This window comes from Mesoplodon bidens (genome assembly GCF_964165515.1).
Source record: "Mesoplodon bidens genome assembly, chromosome: 12".
In the NCBI taxonomy this organism is placed as follows: domain Eukaryota; kingdom Metazoa; phylum Chordata; class Mammalia; order Artiodactyla; family Ziphiidae; genus Mesoplodon; species Mesoplodon bidens.
This window is the reverse complement of record NC_138168.1, coordinates 85,394,283-85,418,023: the sequence shown is the minus strand read 5'-3', so window position 1 is coordinate 85,418,023 and position 23,741 is coordinate 85,394,283. Positions and strand designations below refer to the sequence as shown.

General features: G+C 42.1%; 1 protein-coding gene across 3 annotated transcripts in view; it reads right to left on the bottom strand.

Moving 5' to 3' along the window:
* SYTL3 (synaptotagmin like 3) overlaps window positions 1-23,741 on the bottom strand; it is a 90,640-nt gene that overhangs the window by 35,299 nt on the left and 31,600 nt on the right. For all 3 annotated transcript variants that reach the window (XM_081250708.1, XM_081250710.1, XM_081250709.1), the window contains exons 5-7: window positions 3,559-3,610; window positions 2,463-2,532; window positions 868-946 (exon numbers count right to left, since the gene is read on the bottom strand). In XM_081250708.1, coding sequence (XP_081106834.1) covers window positions 868-946; window positions 2,463-2,532; window positions 3,559-3,610 — 201 coding nt within the window. The remainder of the gene's footprint in view (window positions 1-867; window positions 947-2,462; window positions 2,533-3,558; window positions 3,611-23,741) is intronic.

Genomic DNA, 23,741 nt, shown 5'->3' with positions numbered 1-23,741 from the left:
CCCCCACACAGTGAGAGCCTCTCAAAGGTGAGTGCGGCCTTTAAAAAGGGCTTCCTTCCCCCATGAGATCCTTGTCTCTATCTTGAAACTACCTTTAGAGTAGCGCCATCCAACAGGGAGATAATACAGCTCACATATGTCATTTTAAATATTCTAGTAACCTCACTTTAAAAACTAAAAAGAAACAGGTAAAATTAATTTTAATACTATATTTCATTTAATGCAAAATATCCAACGTATTGTGAAAATATATATTCGATATTAAAATTATTAATGAAAAATTTCACTCGTTTCGATACTAAGTCTCCATAATTCAATGTGTATTTCACTCCGGCCACATTTCAAGAGCCACGTGTGGTTAGAAGTTACCATATAGGACGGCGCAACTCCAGAGCACCCCTCTGTCTTCTGATCCACCATGAATCCTCATGCTTTGCTATTTATTAGGTATCTCCTGCATGCACTGAGCAGGGGTAAGACTGTGGATCATCCCTTTTCTCTAGAGGAGATCCTGCACATGCCCCGCCAAAGCGCCCGGGTAGTCATCTTTTCCCCCAAGATGTGTCAGAGCCTCTCTCCTCTCCGAAGGCAGTGCCGACCACACCGTTCTCAAGTCTACTGTCTGGAATCTTTGGGGCACCCTTCTACACCAGGCAGCTAGAAAGGTCCCAACACACACCAGCCCCTCAGAGCTGTCGCTGACGCAAATACAGGTGGAGGGGTGAAGGGCCCAGGGCTGTGGCTTTCCCCAGGAGCCAGAGACAGAGAGTGGCCCTTCCCCAGGCAAGGTCACCGGCCAGGCCTTGGCCAGGGGGAATGGCTGGCCTGGACGGTGGTAGAAGAACCCCCGGAAAAGCATCCACTTACTTTTCATGTGGGTGGTAACAGACAGAAACAAATTTTCCACAGACTTGTTAAATCCTTTACACTGACCAAGTTCCTGGAACTAAAGGAGACAAAAGGAGAGAATGAGAGTTATGTCTGATGACCTGTGTTTGCCCTGGCAGCCTCCAGGCCGCCAACCCCCAAACCCTGGCATGCGTGGGCAAGGGTGGGTGTGCGTTCTCGGGTTGTGTGCGGACGTGCGTGTGTGTCTGGGGCAGAGGGCACTGTCCTCTCTTTACTCAGCTTCTCTCCTCTGAGTTTTGACACCTGCATTAAAGGCAGGGGCATCACCATGGGGTTGTTGACAAGATAGCAACTACCTCATAGAAATAACAGCTGACACTTCATGGGCTCAAAGACTGTACCGATTCCTGCTTCTTTAGCCTGCTTCTCTAGCCTGCTTCTCTTAGGACCCCACCCCAGCTCTGCACAGAAGGGACGCCAATACAGGCAGAATGCATGTGACACAAGGGCTGAAGGTGGTACCAGGGACAAGGTAAGCAGACTGGAGCCAAGGGTTAGCTCCACCTCCCAAAACAGAAGAGAGAAGCAAAAGGAAGAGAAACAACAGAAATGGGATCCCTCCCCTCTGCGAGTCTCATCCACCCATCCATCCATCCATCCATCCATCCATCCATCCATCCATCCATCCACCCACCCACCCATCCCAGGAATATGTCTTGAGTACATCTGTGCTTGAGTAACTTCAGAGCCTTAAAATCTCTCTCTAGGAGAAAGTAGAGCAGAATTTTGAAGGTCACTCCGGGGTCTCAGTTTGAAGTTGAAAAAAGAATACATATTTTCTCTCTCTCACCAGCAGACAGGTATATCCTCCTTTGTACAGATATAGCCACTCCCCTAATACAGAGTAATAACAATGAAAATAATCAAGACCATGTGTTTCCATGGCACTTTACAGTTTCCAAGTACCAGCAGAGACGTTATTTTGTTAATTTCTCACACCAGCCATGGGAGGTGAACCAGATGAGAAGAATTATTTCCACCTCCCAGGTAGAAGCCCAGGTAAGTCCCCCATGATCACACAGCTAACTTCCTTGCACGGAAACAGTCCTGGTCTTCTTTATGTCAGCGGCTACAAACCCTCAAAGACACACACGCACATTTCCACAGATACTCCCAGGCCTGCGAATCACACACCTGTGCATCAACCTGTATTTCCCTTTCCACCTCCAGAGACCCCTGACACATGGCAGCCCATCCAGAAGCCCACGCTCAAGGGCACAGTTAGGGGAGAGAACCAACCAAATGACAAGAGTGAAGAGATGGGGATGCGGGGTGCAGGCGAGGACATGGGGTACAGGCAGAAGATGCGTCCACTGACAGTGCGGGGGACGGGGGGATGGTCCCATGGCCCCAGAGCGTGACGGAAGCGCAGACACCAGGCAGGGCCCAGCACTCCCCAGCCTCCGATCGGGGCCCCCATTCTCTCGCCTTATGACCCACTCCAGCCATGGCTGGATCCCTTTGCCGTGAGGCTCAAGCTCGCAGGTCCCCTCTCTTCCTCTACTTCCCTCTCATTTCCCCTTCCCCGGAGGCACACAGAACAGGCACGTTACCCTGCCAGGGCCGCCGCCGCACTGGCTTTCACTGAGAGGGGGTGGAGAAGGAGGAACCACGGAAATTTTGCTGCCGAGGAAAAATACAAGGGTAAGAAAGGAGTTACGTCTTAAAATATTAGTCTTAGAAATACACGACATTTGTATTTATCCTATAATTCAAGTTCTCTGCCTTGGTTTTTTTTTTAAACACTGCCTCACTTTTCACAAGAGGGCTCAGCAGCCTGCCTGGATGTGCTCTGCACAGGCCCTGACTCCCTGGGGGCTGGATGTGGGAAGTGGGCGTCATGTGGTCTAAGGTCGGGGCATTGCACTCCATCTGTGTGTTGCAAAATAGCTGGGGAGCTCGGGACCGGCTCTGTGGCCTGGCTGCTCTGGCATCCGGGCTCCACACGTGTGTGCCGTGTGCACTTGAGTGTCCTCTCAGTGGACACCATGCAGCAGAATGCCCCAAATGTCATGGATGTAAAAATTGACCATAAGAGCAATTAGAAGTTTGGGCTAAAAGACGTGGCGGGGTGGGGGGATGGTGTAAAAAAATGAAAAAGTCCTGAGATTGGAAAATCTCACCATGAGCAAGAAAAAAGCTGCTGGTGGAGAGCTTTCAGTGATACTTTAATAAATTCAGCATAGTCAGGTGTGTGAATTACTGCTAGCTTCAGGACGGCTGAGTGTTCAGTAAAGTTACTATGTCTCAGGCCAATATTCAAATCCACCAATGTTTATTCCACAAACGTCTCCAAGGTATCAAGCACTGGGCAAGATGCTGGCGACATAATGATTCATAAAAGCAAATACTTGGTTTAGAATCTCACTGGACGTGCCATCAAAAACAATATTTAGTTTCCTTACAAGATTTCAGAATTCAAGAAACACAATGTTTTGTGAGAAAATCCTACGCTAGCTCCTTCTAGCTTTTCATAAGAATCGGGAAACATCTCTGAATCTTTCTCAGGCACTTTATCATCTTTTTTAAAAAAGTTACATTCCAAAGCAGTGACATCTGAAAGTCAAGAGATCTGTAAGTTCTTTCCGAGCGTCCTCCGTGCTCCAGCCCCTGAGGGCCCAGGACGGCCCGTTCTTTGACAACACTCACCTCAGCTTCTGATAAGATTGCAAGAGCTTTGCTCCAGCTGTCTCCTGCTTGCCTGGAAGAGATAACAATAAAGGTCATTTATTACTAAGAATATAACTTAGATGATGCAGATACAGGACGTAATAGATTAAAATTATTTTTCTAATATCACATCTTGTGATTAAAAAGACAGACACCATTTTGGGGTGACAGATGCTCTAAAATCAGACTGTAGTGATGCACAACTCCATACATTTACCAAAAATCATGAAATTGTACATTTAAATAGGTGAATTTTGTGTTATATAAATGTTCCACTAAAGCTGCTGTTATACACACACACACACACACATACATAGAGTAAGAGACCACACTTGCTGGAAATGACTGTTTTTATTGAAAGTTGATGCTGGATTAGATTTTTAAATTCTGGATAATTTGAAAACCAGTTCATGCTTCTAAGCTTCCATTTGTCCTTTGGAAACATTTCATAATGGAATGACTACATTCCTTTAAACATTGTTATGGAGATTGAATTAATCTTTTAAAAAATGTAATCTACTTATTTCTAGTTATAGAGGCTAATAAGTTCCTAAATAAGACTCCATCTGATATAGTACTCTTTTTGTTTCAAGGAAAGGGGATTTTATGATGTATTAAGACCCCCAAAATAGAATTCTCCAAGTCCGCAGTTCTGTGAACACAATGTTTCCTGGCCCAGTGCAAAGGGAGAGGTCAGCCCACTGCCACTCCGACCCCAGCTGGAGGCCAGAAGTGGATTCTGCTGCTCTGGGAAGTTCCCTAGAGGCTCCACAACACCCAACACAGCTGAGGACTGCCAGACCTGCCATCCTAGGAGGTCAGTGGAGCGCCGGTCTTGTGTGTTCGGAAGGCTTTAATCCATCCCAAAGAAAGACAGGTATTCACGTCTTCTCCAGAGACGTGAGAAAGGTCGGGGATAGTAAGACAATCAGGAATTACAGGGAGGCCTTTGGGAGGAGGGCATATGGCTCTGATATCAAGTCCAAAATCTTTAAGCCGGGGACAGCTAACCCCTCAGCTGACCTTGAGCTGACCGCCACCCTGTCAGGGGTCCTAAATTAGGGGGCTCAGGGAGCATATCAGCCCTGAAATCCTATCTCAGATTTTAAGTCCACCTGCCCGTGTGCATTTTTCTGGGGTTCACAATGGTGGTCACCAAATTCTAACAGGAGTCTCTGAGCCATGTCCCTGCCCCACCACAAAATAATTCTTTAAGAACAAAAAAGGCCTCACCCAAAGGCTGAGTGCTCAACTAGTAGAACCAGCTGGTAATGGGTGAGATCCCATATCTGCGGGACCCACAGGAAAGAAGAGAGCCAGGCCAGAAGCAAAAAGAGAGCCACCCTAAGTGCACTGGAGTTGCGAAAGCAGAGAAAAACAAGGCAAAGAGAAAGGAGAGAGAGAGAGACGCTGTTCGTCCAGCCCATCCTGGGCGAAAATGCAGAATCCAGGGGACAGGGCGCTGGCGAGCGGTGGGCTGTGTCACAGCTCAGGTGCTGCCGGCCCCTCCCCACTGCCCTGACACCTCAGCCCCTCGTCCTCTCAACCCTGGACTGTTGCGGTCGCTTCCCAGAGGCACAGCCACCAGCTATAGCCCCTCCCTCCAAGCTGATGCTCTCTCTCCTCCGCTTACAGTCCTCCAGTGGCTCCCTACTGCCTTCGCCCGAGGTCCCAGCCCCACCGGCATCCCTGGGCCTCCAGCCCTGGGCCCTTGAAGAGCTCCTATTGCCCTACTTACGCTGGGCGTTCTCCACTTACCCCGCCCCATCTCCCCTGGCTAACTGCCTTTCTACCTCCCGCCTCCTAAACCCCAGCTTAGGCCCTGTCGAATTTCTAAATACCCCTCCTGAGCCCCGGGAGGCCCAGCCCACGTGCAGGTCTCTGCTGCCCCCTGCTGGCTGCACCGGGCCGCACCGCCAGATGGCAAACATTCTAGGCTCCATGCCTTCTCTGGCCCATGCACTCAACGTTGCACTTGGGACAGCAGCCACAGACAATGTTAAAGAGTGGGGGCGTGTCTGTGCTCTGAGAGTGGACATCGAAATTTGAATTTCCTGTGTTTTGTGTGTCACAGATATTCTTTTGACCATTAAAAAATGTAAAACCCGTTCTTAGCTCATGGGAGGTACGAAAACAGGCAGGAGGATAGGTCTGGGCCGTGGGACCTAGTTTGCCCCACATCCTTGCTGCTCCAGGTGTGGATGGCGGCCCTCGGCAGGGCATCGGCGGGGAGCTTGTGGGCAATGCAGAGTCCCAGGCCAACCCTAGCCCTGCAGGGTGGGCCTCTGCTCACTGAAGGTTGAGGAGCGCCACCCTGGGGCTCTGTCCCTGTTTATTGCCATTTTGCTTTTTTTTCCCCTTCTGTTCCTCAGCCATTTCTTACCAGAGGCTTCCTTAAAAAGCACTAAATATTTACTTGTTAACATTTTTTTTTAAATGCATGTAACTACTATGAGGAAATGCTCGTGGAAAGACGCACCCCCCTTCCCCCAAGGTGTCCTGACAGGCAGGCTGGAGCCCTGCTCGGGCCGCCTCGTTAGGCTTCACAGGGAGCAGCTGTGGGCCAGGGCCCCCAGGATCCTAGGCTTCGGGGCACATTCAGGGAGGCGCAGTGGCATTTATTAGAAGCTGCCTGTCCGCCAGGGGCTGTGCGGGGCACTCTGCGTGCATTTGCTCCATGGTTCGTCACAGGTGTCATCCCAGTTCTGTAAGTGAACACTGAGGCTCGCGGGTATTGTGCAACGGGTCCAGGGCTCAGCTCCCCCTGCTGCCACCCACCCTCCGGAGCACACACGACGTCCTGACCTCTGTTAGCAACTCACAGCCCAAGTGGCTACAAAAGAAACTTCGACCAGCATAAGAAAGCCGCTTCGGGGTGAGCTGTGTCCCCTATGAAAAGATATGTTGAAGCCCTACCCACAGGCAACTGCAAATGTGACCTTATTTGGAGACAGTCTTTGCAGATCAAGTTCAGCTGAGGACATTAGGGCGGGTCCTGAGCCAATAGGACCGGTGTCCTTGTAAAAAGGGAAGATTTGGACACAGAGGCTGACAGGCACAGAGGAAAGGTAAGGAGGCGATGGTGGTGTCACAACAGAGGCAGAGACTGGAGTGGTGTGTCCACAAGCCAAGGGAACACCAAGGGTCATGGGGAACCGACAGGAGCTGGAAGAGGCAGCGAGAGATTCTCCCCAACCTGAGAGCCCTCAGAGGAAGCATGGTCCCTCTGACAACTTGACTTTGGACTTCCAGCCTCCAGAACTGTGAGACAACACATCTCTGCTGTTCAAAGCCACCCAGTCTGCACTTTGTTACAGCAGCCGGGGAAAACTACTACAGAGGTCCCGTGTGATTCGGTCCCTACTGACCTGTCCAGTGCCACCTGCTGCCACCCCCGTCCCATTTGCAGGTCCAGCTGAAGCTGCACTTCCCTGATGCCCCACACCCACGAGACTGCACCTCTTCCACACCACTTGCTCTGTCCTTCTAGTGGTTTATTCTCCAGATTCTAGGCCTGTCCTCACCAGGCTAGTCTCCTCGTGGGTGCCATGCACACTGGCTTTGAAATTCCTCTGACTGCACCACAATCACTGGCATATATGTCTGTCTCCCCCACTAGACGGTGAAAACTTTGAGGACACGGGCCTTGTCTTATGCATCTCAGTGTCCCCAGCACCCAGCAGAGGGCTTGCCATGCAGAGGTGGTTACAATAAATGACAACAATAGAAACCAACACTATTTTAACAATAAGCGTGACATCATTTAATAAGCCGTACCAAATATGGATGAAAGAAGGTCATCCTTTTTTCACCACTTGGCCTAATTTCATCCATTTGTTCACATTAATTGCATGTAATACACATGGGCTCTTTACAGAGATAAGGATAACGGGACACAACCTCTGCTCATAAGCAGGAGCTTAGGATGCTGTAAGCATCCCCATGAACCACAGGGCAGAGCAGAGGCTTCTAGATCAAAAACCAACCTGCAAATGGCACAGGCACATCATTATACATCTAAGTACTACTGTATATACCGTATCTACTTCTGTATCTACTTCTCCATCTAAAAACAATAGGGATAAGGCAACATACTTCAGGTGCTCATAAAAAGTCCTCTGGAATGGATACCCATCTTGAGCAAGGCTCCACTGTGACACCAGCCGAGAACACCAGCTGCCTACCAGCCAGCACCCTGGGCCTCAGGTCCTGCCACAGATGCCATGCCCTGTCACCCCGACACTTCTCCCTGGGGTGACATGGTTCCCAGGAAAGAGGGCACAGGGCAGACTCCCTGGAACGCCCCAGTGCAACTCTGTCGACCAGCCACATCGCATGGTCATAGGCGGCTGAGGGGCCTCACACCCTGAAGCGTGGGATCTGTGCAGCTTAGTCTTCTTCCAAGACATGGTCGTTACCTTCCCCTCCTACATTGTAAGGCCCCACAGAAGCCCTTCACTACGGAAGGTCACGGACACCCAGAGAGCCATGTCGGACAGTTGTGGAGCGGACAGACGGGGCCAACAAGCGGAAGGGTGGCCGGGCCCAGAGCCTCCTCTCTGCTGGGGCTCATGGAGCGGGAGAGAAGCATCCTTCGTAGGAAACCATACCGTGCAGTTCCAGGTGTGACCCAAAGCAAAGCGCAGGTAGGTCTACCCACACAGAGCCTCCCTGGGAACTATACAAATACACTCCTTCATCAAGACGCTTTGTCCACCCCCTAAGAGTTGGTTGTAATATATGGATTTTGTTAGAACAACACATTTTGCTGCATCTTCCAGAAAAATCATCACAATAAACACACAAACCTGGGACGTCTATGATGTGAACAGTAGCCCCTCAGATGTGGCTCTCTTGTACAGTGCCCAACCTGTAAAACTGTATGTGACAGTCCTGAGGGTTGGCCTACACTGGAGCTTAAGTACCCTCCAAATGCTAGAAAAAGGTGACTAAAACCAGAGGTTCGGTGTGTGTGTTGGCGGGGGGTAGGGAGGTATTGGACAATTATAATCTGTTTCAGGACTTTTTTCTTTCATAGGAAAGAAAAGGTCTCTAGGACAATAAAGTTTTAAACCAACCTTTGGCTCACTTATGCAAGGTGGAAAAATTTCTAAAAAAAATTGATGTAAAAAATCCCTCAGAATGTGAAGAATCTTGATATCCTGTCATAAATGGTTTCAGAGCAGGATTCCAGAGCCTTTTAGGTATATTTTAGCCCTTATAGAAGTTTCAGCTTAGATAGCACTGGAGCCAAGACATCATTCCAGGATGAAAGGAGATACAGTGCAAAACTGCGCGTCAGCCACCAATGCCTTCCACAAGAACTGAAATTAATAATAGATTTGTAATCCTGTTGGCAGAAAGTGTATCTCATCCAGTGTCCTTCTGCCACTAGACATTACTCTTCTGCTTAGCTGCAAGAAAGAAAAATAATTTTTCCCTTTAGTTAAGCTCCCTGTATTCTATCAGCAGAAATTCTGGATGGCTTCTGTGTTAATAATAATCTTCAAGATCTGGGCAGTAACTCTTCCACAAAGAGACACTTAAGGTTGAAGGTAACTGGACCAGGCATGGTGCGAACCTGGGGATAACTGGGTATAAACTGCTTTTCCACAGCCTTTAATTTTCTCTAAAAATTGAATGTGGGTTTTAAGAGTTCTCTATCCTAAAGATTCTAGATATTAATCCCTTATCAGATATGCGATTTCCAAATATTTTCTCCCATTTCATGGGCTGACTTTTCTCTGTTGATAATATCCTTTGATGCACAAAAGTTTTTCATTTTGATGAAGTCTAGTTTATCTATTTCTTTTTTCTGTTGCCTGTGCCTTTCGTATCATATCTGAGAAATCACTGTCCTCTCAGACTTCAGACAATACTACAAAGCTACAGTAATCAAAACAGCATGATATTAGCACAAAAACAGACATATGGATCAATGAAACAGAATAGAGAGCCTGGAAATAACCCACACAACTACGGTCAATTAATCTTTGAAAAAGGTGGCAAGAATATACAATGGAGAAAAGACAGTCTCTTCAGCAAGTGGTGTTGGGAAGGTTGGACAGCCACATGTGAATCAACTAAGTTAGAACACTCCCTCACACCATACACAAAAATAAACTCAAAATGCCTTAAAAAGACTTACATATAAGACATGACACAACAGAATTCCTAGAAGAGAACATAGGCAAATATTCTCTGACATAAGTCGTAGCAATGTTTTCTTAGGTCAGTCTCCTAAGGCAATAGAAATAAAAGCAAAAATAAGCAAATGGGACCTTGTCAAACTTGGTTTTTGCAAAGCAAGGGAAGCCATAAACAAAAGACAACCTACAGACTGGGAGAAAATATTCGCAAACGATGAGACTGATAAGGGCTTAGTTTCCAAAATATATCAACAGTTCATACAACAATATCAAGAAAAACAATCCAATGAAAAAATGGGCAGAAGACCTAAACAGACGTTTTTCCAAAGAAGATACACAAATGGCCAATAGGCACATGAAAAAATGCTCAACATCACTAATTATTAGAGAAATATAAATCAAAACTACAATGAGGTATCACATCACACAGGTCAGAATGGCCACCATCAAAAAATCTAGAAACAATAAATGCTGGAGAGGGTGTGGAGAAAAGGGAACCCTCTTGCACTGTTGGTGGGAATGTAAATTGATACAGCCACTATGGAGAACAGTATGGAGGTTCCTTAAGAAACTAAAAATAGAATTACCATATGACCCAGCAATCCCACTACTGGGCATATATCCAGAGAAAATGCTAATTCAAAAAGATACATGCATCCCAATGTTCATAGCAGCACTATTCACAATAGCCAAACATGGAAACAACCTAAGTATCCATTGACAGATGAACAGATAAAGAAGATGCGGTACATATATACAGTGGAGTATTACTCAGCCATTAAAAAAGAATGAAATAATGCCATTTGCAGCAATGTGGATGGACCTCGAGATGATCATACTAAGCGAAGTAAGTCAGACAGAGAAAATGAATAAAATATGTATCACTTATATGTGGAATCTTTTTTCTCAATTACAAATGACCTTATTTTCAAAACAGAAACAGATTCACAGACATAGAAAACAAACTTATGGTTACCAAAGGGGAAAGGGGGGTAGGGAGGGATAAACTAGGAGTTTGGGATTAACAGATACACAGTACTATATATAAAATAGATAAACAACAAGGACCTACTGTACAGCACAGGGAAGTATACTCAATATCTTATGATAAGCTATAATGGAAAAGAATTTGAAAAGAATTATATATATGAATATATATGAAACTGAATATACATATGAAATTGAATCACTTTGCTGTACACCTGAAACTAACACAACATTGTAAATCAACTATACTTCAATTAAGAAAAAAAATCATTGTCAAAGCCAATGTCTTCTTTCCCCTTGTTTTAAGAGTTTTATAGTTTTAGGTCTTATTTTTAGGTCTTTGATCCTTTGAGTTAACTTTTGTTTACGGTGTTAGGTAAGAGTCTAACTTCATTCTTTTACACATACACATCCAGTTTTCCCAGCACCCTTTATTGAAAAGGCTGTCCTTTCCCCATTGAATGATATTGGCACCCTTGTCAAAAATCACTTGACTATACAACACAGGGAATATAGCCAACATTTTATAATAACTATAAATGGAGTATAACCTTTGAAAATTGTGAATCACTATGCTGTACACCTGTAACTTATATAATATTGTACATCAACTACACTTCGATTAAAAAAAGTCACTTAATCGTATGCACAAGAGTTTTGTTCTGGGATCTCTATTCTATTCCACTGGTCTACATGTCTGCCCTTATGCCAGGGCCTCACTCTTTGGATTACTGTGGCTTTGCAGTAAGTTCTGAAATCAGGAAGTATGAGTCTTCCAGCTTTCTTCTTCTTTTTCAAGAAACAAACAAAACAACCCAATTCAAATATGGGCAAAGACTTGAATATACATTTCTCCAAAGAAGACATAGAAATGGCCCAATAAGCAGATGAAAAGATATTAAACATCACTAATCATTAGGGAAATGTAAATCAAAACCACAATGATATAGCCACTATGGAAAAACAGTATGGAGTTTCCTCAGTTTATTTCTTTAAAAATAGAACTACTACATGATCCAGCAATCCCACTTATGGGTACATATCCAAAGGAGATGAAATTACTATTTTAAGGAGACATCTGCAGTCCCATGTTCATTGCAGCATTATTCACAATAGCCAAGACATGGAAACAGTCTAAGTAAACATCAATAGATAAATGAATAAAGAAAATGTGGCATATACACACACACACACACACACACAGGATGAAATATTATTCAGCCATATAAGAGGAAATCCTGATATATGCAACAACATGGAAAGACCCTGATAGCACTAAGCTAAGTGAAATAAGTCAAAGAAAGACAAATATCACGTGATGTCAATTATATGTGGAATCTAAAACCACTGAACTTGTAGAAATGGAGGAGAATGGTGGTTGCCAAGAGCTGAGGGCTGGGGGAAACGGGGAGATGTTGGGCAAAGGCTACCAACGTTCACTTATAAGATGAGTAAGTTCTGGGGATCTAACATATAGTGACCATGGTGACTATAGTTAACAATACTACGTGTACACTTGAAAGGTGCTTTGAGTAGAGCATTAATGTTCTCACCACGACAACAACAAAATGGTACTTAAGTGAAGGATGTGTTAACAAACTTTATGGTGGTAAACATTTGAGATACACACATACACACACACACATATATATAGTGAAATCGTCAAGAAAAAAAAAGAATCCATACACAGAAATGAATAAATGTCAGGCTTGTAGATACCCAATAAAGGCAGACTGAATGACTAAAACAACCACCACAATTAGATATCACCTCATACCCATTACAATGGCTCTTACACAACAACAACAACAATAAAAAAGAGAAAACAAGTGTTAGCATAGATATGGAGAAATTGGAACCCTTGTGAATTCCTAGTAGGAACATAAAATGGGGCGGCCACTAGGGAAAAACAAAATGGCAGTTCCTCCAAAAATTAAACATGGAATTACCATTTGATCCAGCAATTCCAATTCTGGGTAAAAACACAAGAGACATGAAAGCAGGGACTTGAACAGATATTTCAATGTTCATAGAAGCATTATTCATAATAGCCAAAAGGTAGAAGCAACCCAAGTGTCCACTGATACATGAATGGATAAACAAAATGTGGGATATACATCCAATGAAATATCATTCAGTCTTGCAAAGGAATAAAATGCTGATATATGCTACAACATGGATAAAATTTGAAGACATGCTAAATGAAATAAGGACAAATATATTATGATTCCACTTTTATGAGCTACTTAGAGTAATCAAAATCATAGAGACAGAAAGTAGAAGGGTGGTTGTCAGGGGCTGCAAGAGGGGGGCGGAAGGGGTGGAGGCGTTTAATGGGTACAGAGCTGCAGTTTTGCAAGAGGAAAACGTTCTAGAGATAGATGGTGGTAGTGGTTAAAGAACAATGAAAAGTTACTAATGCTACTGAACTGTACACTTAGAAAGAGTTAAAATCATAAATTTTATATTATGTATATTTAAAAACAATAAAAAAATGAATCTGGAGTTCTTCAATTTAAAATGATTTCTTGAATAGCCTCATCCACCAGAGGGCAGACAGCAGAAGCAAGAAGAACTACAATCCTGCAGCCTGTGGAACAAAAACCACATTCACAGAAAGATAGACAAGATGAAAAGGCAGAGGGCTATGTACCACAGGCAGGAACAAGATAAAACCCCAGAAAAACAACTAAATGAAGTGGAGATGACAACCTTCCAGAAAAAAAATTCAGAATAATGATAGTGAAGATGATCCAGGACCTCGGAAAAAGAATGGAGGCAAAGATCAAGAAGATGCAAGGAATGTTTAACAAAGACCTAAAAGAATTAAAGAACAAACAAACAGAAATGAGCAACATGATAACTGAAATGAAAACTACACTAGAAGGAATCAATAGCAGAATTACTGAGGCAGAAGAACAGATAAATGACCTGGAAGACTGAGTGGTGGAATTCGCTGCTGCAGAACAGAATAAAGAAAAAAGAATGAAAAGAAATGAAGACAGCCTAAGAGACCTCTGGGACAACATTAAATGCAACAACATTCACATTATAGGGGACCTAGAAGGACAACAGACAGAGAAAGGACCAAAGAAAATATTTGAAGAGATTATAGTCGAAAACTTCCCTAACATGGGAAAGGAAATAGCCACTCAAGTCCAGGAAGCACAGAGAGTCCCATACAGGATAAACCCAAGGAGAAACATGCCAAGACACATAGTAATCAAGCTGGCAGAAATTAAAGACAAAGAAAAATTCTTGAAAGCAGCAAGGGAAAAACAACAAATAACATACAAGGGAACTCCCATAAGGTTAACAGCTGATTTCTCAGCAGAAACTCTACAATCCAGAAGGGAGTGGCATGATACACTTAAAGTGATGAAAGGGAAGAACCTACAAGCAAGATTACCCTACCTGGCAAGGATCTCATTCAGATTCGATGGAGAAATCAAAAGCTTTACAGACAAGCAAAAGCTAAGAGAAGTCAGCACCACCAAATCAGTTCTACAACAAATGCTAAAGGAACTTCTCTAAGTGGGAAACACAAGAGAAGAAAAGGACCTACAAAAACAAACCCAAAACAATTAAGAAAATGGTCATAGGAACATACATATCAATAATTACCTTAAACATGAATGGATTAAATGTTCCAACCAAAAGACACAGGCTTGCTGAATGGATACAAAAACAAGACCCATATATATGCTGTCTACAAGAGACCCAACTCAGACCTAGGGACACATACAGACAAAGTAAGGGGATGGAAAAAGATATTCCATGCAAATGGAAATCAAAAGAAAACTGGAGTAGCAATACTCATATCAGATAAAATAGACTTTAAAGAATGTTATAAGAGACAAGGAAGGACACTACATAATGATCAAGGGATCAATCCAAGAAGATATAACAATTTTAAATATATATGCTCCCAACATAGGAGCACCTCAATACATAAGGCAACTGCTAACAGGTATAAAAGAGGAAACTGACAGTAACACAATATTAGGGGGGCACTTTAACACCTCACTTACACCAATGAACAGATCAACCAAAATGAAAATAAATAAGGAAACAGAAGCTTTAAATGACACAATAGACCAGATAGATTTAATAGATATTTATAGGATATTCCATCCAAAAACAGCAGATTACACTTTCTTCTCAAGTGTGCATGGAACATTCTCCAGGATAGATCACATCTTAGGTCACAAATCAAGCCTCAGTAAATTTAAGAAAATTGAAATCATATCAAGCATCTTTTCTAACCGCAACGCTATGAGATTAGAAATGAATTACAGGGAAAAAAATGTAAAAAACACAAACACATGGAGGCTAAACAATACATTACTAAATAACCAAGAGATCACTGAAAAAATCAAAGAGGAAATCAAAAAATACCTAGAGACAAATGAAAATGAAAACACGATGATCCAAAACCTATGGGATGCAGCAAAAGCAGTTCTAAGAGGGAAGTTTATAGCTATACAAGCCTACCTCAAGAAACAAGAAAAATCTCAGATAAACAATCTAACACTACACCTAAAGGAACTAAAGAAAGAAGAACAAACAAAACCCAAAGTTAGCAGAAGGAAAGAAATCATAAAGATCAGAGCAGAAATAAATGAAATAGAAACAAAGAAAACAATAGCAAAAATAAATAAAACTAAAAGCTGGTTCTTTGAGAGGATAAACAATTTGAAAAACCATTAGCCAGACTCATCAAGAAAAAGAGGGAGAGGACTCAAACCAATAAAATTAGAAATGAAAAAGGAGAAGTTACAACAGACGCCGCAGAAATACAGAACATCCTAAGACACTACTACAAGCAACTCTATGCCAATAAAATGGACAACCTGGAAGAAATGGACAAATTCTTAGAAAGGTATAACCTTCCAAGACTGAATCAGGAAGAAATAGAAAATATGAACAGACCAATCACAAGTAATGAAACTGAAACTCTGATTAAAAATCTTCCAACAAACAAAAGTCCAGTACCAGATGGTTTCACAGGTCAGTTCTACCAAACATTTAGAGAAGAGCTAACACTCATACTTCTCAAACTCTTCCAAAAAACTGCAGAGGAAGGAACACTCCCAAACTCATTCTATGAGGCCACCATCACCCTGATACCAAAACCAGACAAAGATACTACAAAAAAAGAAAATTACAGATTAATATCACTGATGAATATAGATGCAAAACCCTTCAACAAAATACTAGCAAACAGAATCCAACACCACATTAAAAGGATCACACACCATGATCAAGTGGGGTTTATCCCTGGGATACAAGGATTCTTCAATATACGCAAATCAATCAGTGTGATATACCATATTAACAAATTGAATAAAAACCATATGATCATCTCAACAGATGCAGAAAAAGCTTTTGACAAAATTCAACACCCATTTATGATAAAAACTCTCCAGAAAGTGGGCACAGAGGGAACCTACCTCAACATAATAAAGGCCATATATGACAAACCCACAGCAAACATCATTCTCAATGGTGAAAAACTGAAAGCATTTCCCCTAAGATCAGGAAAAAGACAAGGATGTCCACTCTCACCACTATTATTCAACATAGTTTTGGAAGTTCTAGCCACAGCAATCAGAGAAGAAATAAAAGGAACACAAACTGGAAAAGAAGAAGTAAAACTGTCACTCTTTGCAGATAACATGATACTATACATAGAGAATCCTAAAGATGCCACCAGAAAACTACTAGAGCTAATCAATGAATTTGGTAAAGTTGCAGGATAAAAAAATTAATGCACAGAAATCTCTTGCATTCCTATATACTAATGATGATAACTCTGAAAGAGAAATTAAGGAAACACTCCCATTTACCATTGCAACAAACAGAATAAAATACCTAGGAATAAACCTACCTAGGGAGACAAAAGACCTGTATGCAGAAAACTATAAGACACTGATGAAAGAAATTAAAGATGATACAAACAGATGGAGAGATATACCATGTTCTTGGATTGGAAGAATCAATATTGGGAAAATGACTATACTACCCAAAGCAATCTACAGATTCAATGCAATCCCTATCAAATTACCAATGGCATTTTTTACAGAACTAGAACAAAAAATCTTAAAATTTGTATGGAGACACAAAAGACCCCAAATAGCCAAAGCAGTCTTGAGGGAAAAAAATGGAGCTGGTGGAATCAGACTCCCTGACTTCACACTATACTACAAAGCTACAGTAATCAAGACAATATGATACTGGCACAAAAACAGAACTCTAGATCAATGGTACAGAATAGAAGGCCCAGAGATAAACCCACGCACCTATGGTCAACTAATCTATGACAAAGGAGGCAAGGATATACAATGGAGAAAAGACAGTCTCTTCAATAAGTGGTGCTGGGAAAACTGGACAGCTTCATGTAAAGCAATGAAATTAGAACACTCCCTAACACCATACACAAAAATAAACTCAAAATGGATTAGAGACCTAAATGTAAGACCGGACACTATAAAACTCTTAGAGGAAAACATAGCAAGAACACTCTTTGACATAAATCACAGCAAGATCTTTTTTGATCCACCTCCTAGAGGAATGGAAATAAAAATGAAAATAAACAAATGGGACCTAATGAAACTTAAAAGCTTTTGCACAGCAAAGGAAACCATAAACAAGACGAAAAGACAACCCTCAGAATGGGAGACAATATTTGCAAACGAATCAATGGACAAAGGATTAATCTCCAAAATATATAAACAGCTCACACAGCTCAATATTATGAAAACAAATAACCCAATCCAAAACTGGGCAGAATATCTAAACAGACATTTCTCCAAAGAAGACATACAGATGGCCAAAAAGCACATGATAAGCTGCTCAACATCACTAATTATTACAGAAATGCAAATCAAAACTACAATGAGGTATCACCTCACACCAGTTAGAATGGGCTTCATCAGAAAATCTACAAACAACAAATGCTAGAGAGGGTGTGGAGAAAAGGGAAACCCCTTGCACTGTTGGAGGGAATGTAAATTGATACAGCCACTATGGAGAACAGTATGGAGGTTCCTTAAAAAACTAAAAATAGAATTACCATATGACCCAGCAATCCCACTACTGGGCATATACCCAGAGAAAACCATAATTCAAAAAGACACACACACCCCAATGTTCATTGCAGCACTATTTACAATAGCCAGGTCATGGAAGCAACCTAAACGCCCATCGACAGACAAATGGATAAAGAAGATGTGGTACATATATACAATGGAATATTACTCAGCCATTAAGAGGAATGAAATTGGGTCATTTGTTGAGACGTGGATGGATCTAGAGACTGTCATACAGAGTGAAGTAAGTCAGAAAGAGAAAAACAAATATTGTATATTAACGCATATATGTGAAACCTAGAAAAACGGTACAGATGAACTGGTTTGCAGGGCAGAAATTGAGACACAGATGTAGAGAACAAACGTATGGACACCAAGGGGGTAAAGCCACGGGGGTGGTGCTGGTGGTGGTGTGCTGAATTGGGCGATTGGGATTGACATGTATACACTGATGTGTATAAAATTGATGACTAATTAAGAATCTGCTGTATAAAAAAATAAATTAAAAAAACTGTTGTCTATCAGCTTCAGAATAAAGACTAAATACCTAAATAAAATAAAATAAAATGATTTCTTGTTTAAGTATATGTGCGTCTGGTCTTTTAAAAAATGTATTCATATAAAGAGTTTACTATCCGACTGTCAAGATACTCCCTGGAAACTACCCTAGTCAGTATTTTAGTCTAAACATGTAAACATATGAATTCTGAATTCAGAAATCGTATTCAACTATTTCACCTTGGTTTCCCATTCTGTTCATTTAAATAGGAAAAGTGATGACAGAGAGCAAGTTGGTCTTGACAATTCAGTACCAAAGACGTGGGCTGCCTAGACGGTCTCATTATCAAGGGGTAGTGGACAGATCATGGAGGATAGCGGGAGAGGCAGAGAAATGGTCCTGGTAGGAGCACTGGGGCTCAGAAGGCAGCAGGGAAGCCCTAGTCTCCTGGCGAATATTTGAGATACAAAAAATATATATCTGGGGTGAAATGATAGTTTCAAAGGAACTTGGACAGTCTAAACAGATCAATTTTTTTTTTTTTTTTTTGCGGTACGCGGGCCTCTCACTGTTGTAGCCCCTCCCGCTGCGGAACACAGGCTCCGGACGCGCAGGCTCAGCGGCCATGGCTCACGGGCCCAGCCGCTCTGCGGCATGTGGGATCCTCCCGGACCGGGGCACGAACCCGTGTCCCCTGCATCGGCAGGTGGACTCTCAACCACTGCGCCACCAGGGAAGCCCAACAACTCCATTTTTGAGTTGCTGCTATGGACAAACTCAAAGGCATCATATGCAACCAAAGACAACCAAACTCAAGAGCCTGCCTCCAGAAGATTATCACCTAGAAACACGGGTTGAAAACAAAGTTCGAAGGTCAAGGTCTTACTTCACTGCATTAACCATAATCTGACTGGATAGTTTCTGTTCTAACCAGTTTAAATGGTCCAGTCCAAACATCTGTCAGGGATGTGAGAAGCAATCCAATCATCTGGGAAAATCACTTCTTCTGAAAATCATTTCACCACACTCTTTTCTGGGTACCTATTTTGTCTTTTCCTCCTAAAGAGAGTAGTGAGAAGAAAATATTCAACCGAGTAAAATGCCACATTTTCTTTAAAATAAGACAAAAGCATATGCAAAAGTTTATACCTGGAAATAAACATGATTTCATAAAGACACCCTCTCATGCAAGTAAGCACTAGGCACTGCATTTGGAACTTACAGAAAGCTTGCCTGAATCATTTTTGTAGAATCCTCTAAATTGCGGAGGAGGGGCTTTTCTGAGCCAATAAGTAGAGAGGCGATAAAGGCAGGGCCTTGTGACAGAGTCACTACATACATACTGGTACCCACTTCTTTTAATTCACAAACCTGAGTGTTTCAGGCACACACAGCCAGCCAGATGCTGTCATGATGGCCCTGCAATCAGATGGACTACATCCAAGAATAAAACTGAAAAGTCACACCAAGAACTGAATCACATTCACCACTGAGAAGGGGAGAGAAAAGTTATTTCCCTTCATAATTATTAGGCATAGTATCATCCTGGTTAGTTATATAGTAGGTCCCCAAGACCATTAACAGAGGCTCTGTCTAAAGTGAAGCCTTCCTACATGATTTCCCCAATTATTGACAATAGAGCAAAAACCACAATATATTGTTTATACATCACATTTGATCATTTTGAAACTTGAAAAGTACTAGTATTAAAAGTATTAGTGCCATGACCTTTCTGCTTTTAAACTCAATTATCAAGTCATAAAATGTCAGGGTTGTAAAAATAATTTTTTTAAAGAATAAAGTAAAAACATGTACCTGTACAGCAAGGAGCCAGAAGAGGGCACTATCTTTATATGCTTAGCAGATGCCAAAAGAGTAAGTAAAGATGGGTTTTAGTTTGTTTTCTAGTTATTAGTGACCTAGAAAAGTTCCATCACAATCGTTCATTAAATTTGCTACTTTACCAGCGCCTCTCAAACTTAAAGTGCATAAGAAGAATTACCTGGGGACTTGTTAAATATAGTCGGACCCTGTGTCCACAGGGTCTACATCTGTATTCAACCAACCTCGGTGGAAAACTTTCAGAAAATTCCAGAAAGTTCCAAAAAGCAAAACTTGAATTTGTGGCACACTGGAAACTACTTACATAGTATTTATATTGCATTTACAACTATTTACATAATAGTTACATTGTATTAGGTATTATAAGGAATCTAAAGATGATTTAAAGTATATGGGAGGATGTGGACAGGTTATATAAAAATACTACACCATTGCATATAAGGGACTTGGGCATCCTCAGATTTTGGTACCCAAGGGGTACTGGACCCAAACCACGTGGATATCACGGGATGTCTGTATATACTCTTGGGTCCCACCTGGTCCACTGAATCAGGAACTTTGAATTTAATATGAAAGAGCCCTCAGCTGATCCTGGAGCAGGGGCCTCAGAAGCAGCAGTAAAACCCTCTGCAGGGAGATTCCAAATGCCTGAGAGTGGAGGGGGAGATAACAGTAACGGAAGGGCAGGGAGCTGCCTAAAGACGCCCTGGATGCCCTTGAAAATCTGTGTATTTTGATCACTCTGATATACCACAGATGAAATGCAACTATGGTATATAAGGAATTAAGAAAACAAAACTAAATATTAAATTACAAGATCTTAGAGGAAAAAAAAAGCCAGTCTATAATCAGAAAAAAAAATTTTTAAGGAAAGCAAAGTATTTAAAAACTTTTCATATCATCTCCCTGCAAAAATGGAGAACTGGGGCTAATTTTTTCGTTTTGAATCTTTTTTTTTTTTTTTTTTGCGGTATGGGGGCCTCTCACTGTTGTGGCCTCTCCCGTTGCGGAGCACAGGCTCCAGACGCACAGGCTCAGTTCCATGGCTCACAGGCCCAGCCGCTCCGCGGCATGTGGGATCTTCCCAGACCGCGGCACGAACCCATGTCCCCTGCATCGGCAGGCGGACTCTCAACCACTGCGCCACCTGGGAAGCCCTTTAAATCTTGTTAATGGTTGGAAAATTAGCAAAACAAACTACCACAATTAATACCTATTCTTCTTCAGTGGATTATTACTTACACCTTATCTATTTTTGAGGGAAATGTGGGGAGCATTTATCTTAAATGGCACATATCCAATAGGACCATTAAAAGAGACAAGTAGAAGCATAAAAGAAGGAAATTGGGTGACAGAGGGCATACTGATTCCTGGAATTACTTCAACTGGACATTAAATTTAGCTGTAGGTTGCTGGATGCCAAAAAGGAAAAGAACTCGTTTTCGTTCTTAGGTGCCTAGTCGGTGCCACCACCAGCAATGGGTACTACTATGTATAGCAACACCTTTTATCTCCAAACAGCTCCATCCTTGCTTCATTCATTCACTTACTCATTTGCTCACAGCTCATACCCTCAAAGAATTCAAAATCTGGCTGTGTATTCCATGCGGTCAACCCCGCCACCGCGCCAGGGCTCAGGGCTGGGGTACAAGATGAGCAGTGCCCTGAAGCTGTGCAAATCAATGGCCCTGGGTTACAAACCAACGGGGAAGGGACTGATTATGGAACAAATTGTACTGAGAAAACTGATGCTTGGGAGAATAAAGTAAAATTAGATCCGGCCTCCTGATGCATTGTGAAGAGCTGAACATAAATAAAACATAGAAACTAGAAGTAAATATGGATATCCAACTGATGGCAGGATAAGGAAGGAGTCTTTAAGCATAAAAGAAAGAAATTAGGGCTTCCCTGGTGGCACAGTGGTTGAGAATCTGCCTGCTAAGGCAGGGGACACGGGTTCGAGCCCTGTTCTGGGAGGATCCCACGTGGCACGGAGCAGCTGGGCCCGTGAGCCAGAACTACTGAGCCTGCGCTTCGGGAGCCTGTGCTCCGCAACGAGAGGCCGCCATAGTGAGAGGCCCGTGCACCACGATGAAGAGTGGCCCCTGCTTGCCACAACTAGAGAAAGCCCTCGCACAGAAACGAAGACGCAACACAGCAAAAATAAATTAATTTTTAAAAAAAGAAATTATACAGGAAAATGTAGACGTGACTATCAACAAGGAAAAAAAAATCTCTATGTCAGAAAACATAAAGATACATATTCAACTTACAAGACCAAAGAGGGCAAACACCCTTAATATGAAGAACATCTACAGAAAGTCAAAAAGGTGGAAAATATTCAACCCCATTAGTCATTACAAGAATTTAAAGTAAACAGCAAGCAACTATTTTGGATGACAAATGTGGTTTTACCAGATGACAAAGTTGCTGTTGTTTATTTTTAAGGATAGTTTCTACTGGTAAGAAGAAGGGTGCACCCTTCCTGGAGGCAATGCTCCAAACCTTTCATCTTGTCCTTCTGCTTCTGGAAATAGTCAGAGACATGACAAGGATTTATCTACCAGCGTGTTCACTGCACTTCTGTTTATTATTTTAATAATATTATAAGCTCCCCAAAATGTAACAACAAAACTTGAAATTCCCTAACTTTACGACGATAGCAATTTGGTTAAATAAATTCTGTCACATTCCAATGATGGAATGAGATGCAGTCACCAGAAATCATAGTAAATGACATTTAAGGATATGAAAAAAATGTTCTTTGTAAATTATTAGGTGAAGACACATCAGTATAAAAGTCTATATACCATTTGATCCCCATTTTGTAAACACATTAGCTCAACTCATGAAATTGCCTCTATTCAATTTTTTTTAAACCTAAGAACATCAATTCCTTATGACTTAGTCTAAATGCTTTTTTAAATGTGTGTGTAGAGAGTTATCCATATACATATATGGATACGTATATTCACCAAATAACAGAAATGACATGCACCAACTATAAACAGTTCTCAGGGTGAAGTCACCATATTTTTAACATGGTTATGCTTTTCTTCATTTTTCTTTTAAATGAATGTATATTAGGTTTACATTCAGAACAAAATCACAAATATAACTTGAAATCACGTTCAAGAAAACAGGATGTAATGGGGGCCAGAGTGTGGTGAGGGGGCCGCTCTCGGCCCCGAACCTGCCACAGTCGGGTGAATGAGCGCACATTTCCCCGACGGGAGTCTGGCAAAACATGTCAAGCCTCTCAAGTGTTCACACGTCTGACCAGTCACTCTCCTTCTAAGAATCTGTCCAAAGGAAATGAACAGAGATGCCAAGATACCTGTACAGGCTGTTCATTGCAGAATTATCTATAATATGATAATCTGAATACAGTGATACACTCACAGACAAGAGGGAACAATAGTTGGTAGTACATCCATCTGATATGTTATGTAGTCGTGAATGTATGTTGGAAGGTCTTAGTAGCATGAGGACATGTTTATGCTAAGCTGAATTTTAAAAGCAAGATAAAAACCTATATATACTCTGACCACAAACACACTTTAAAAATTGCTAAGTCTAGGGCTTCCCTGGTGG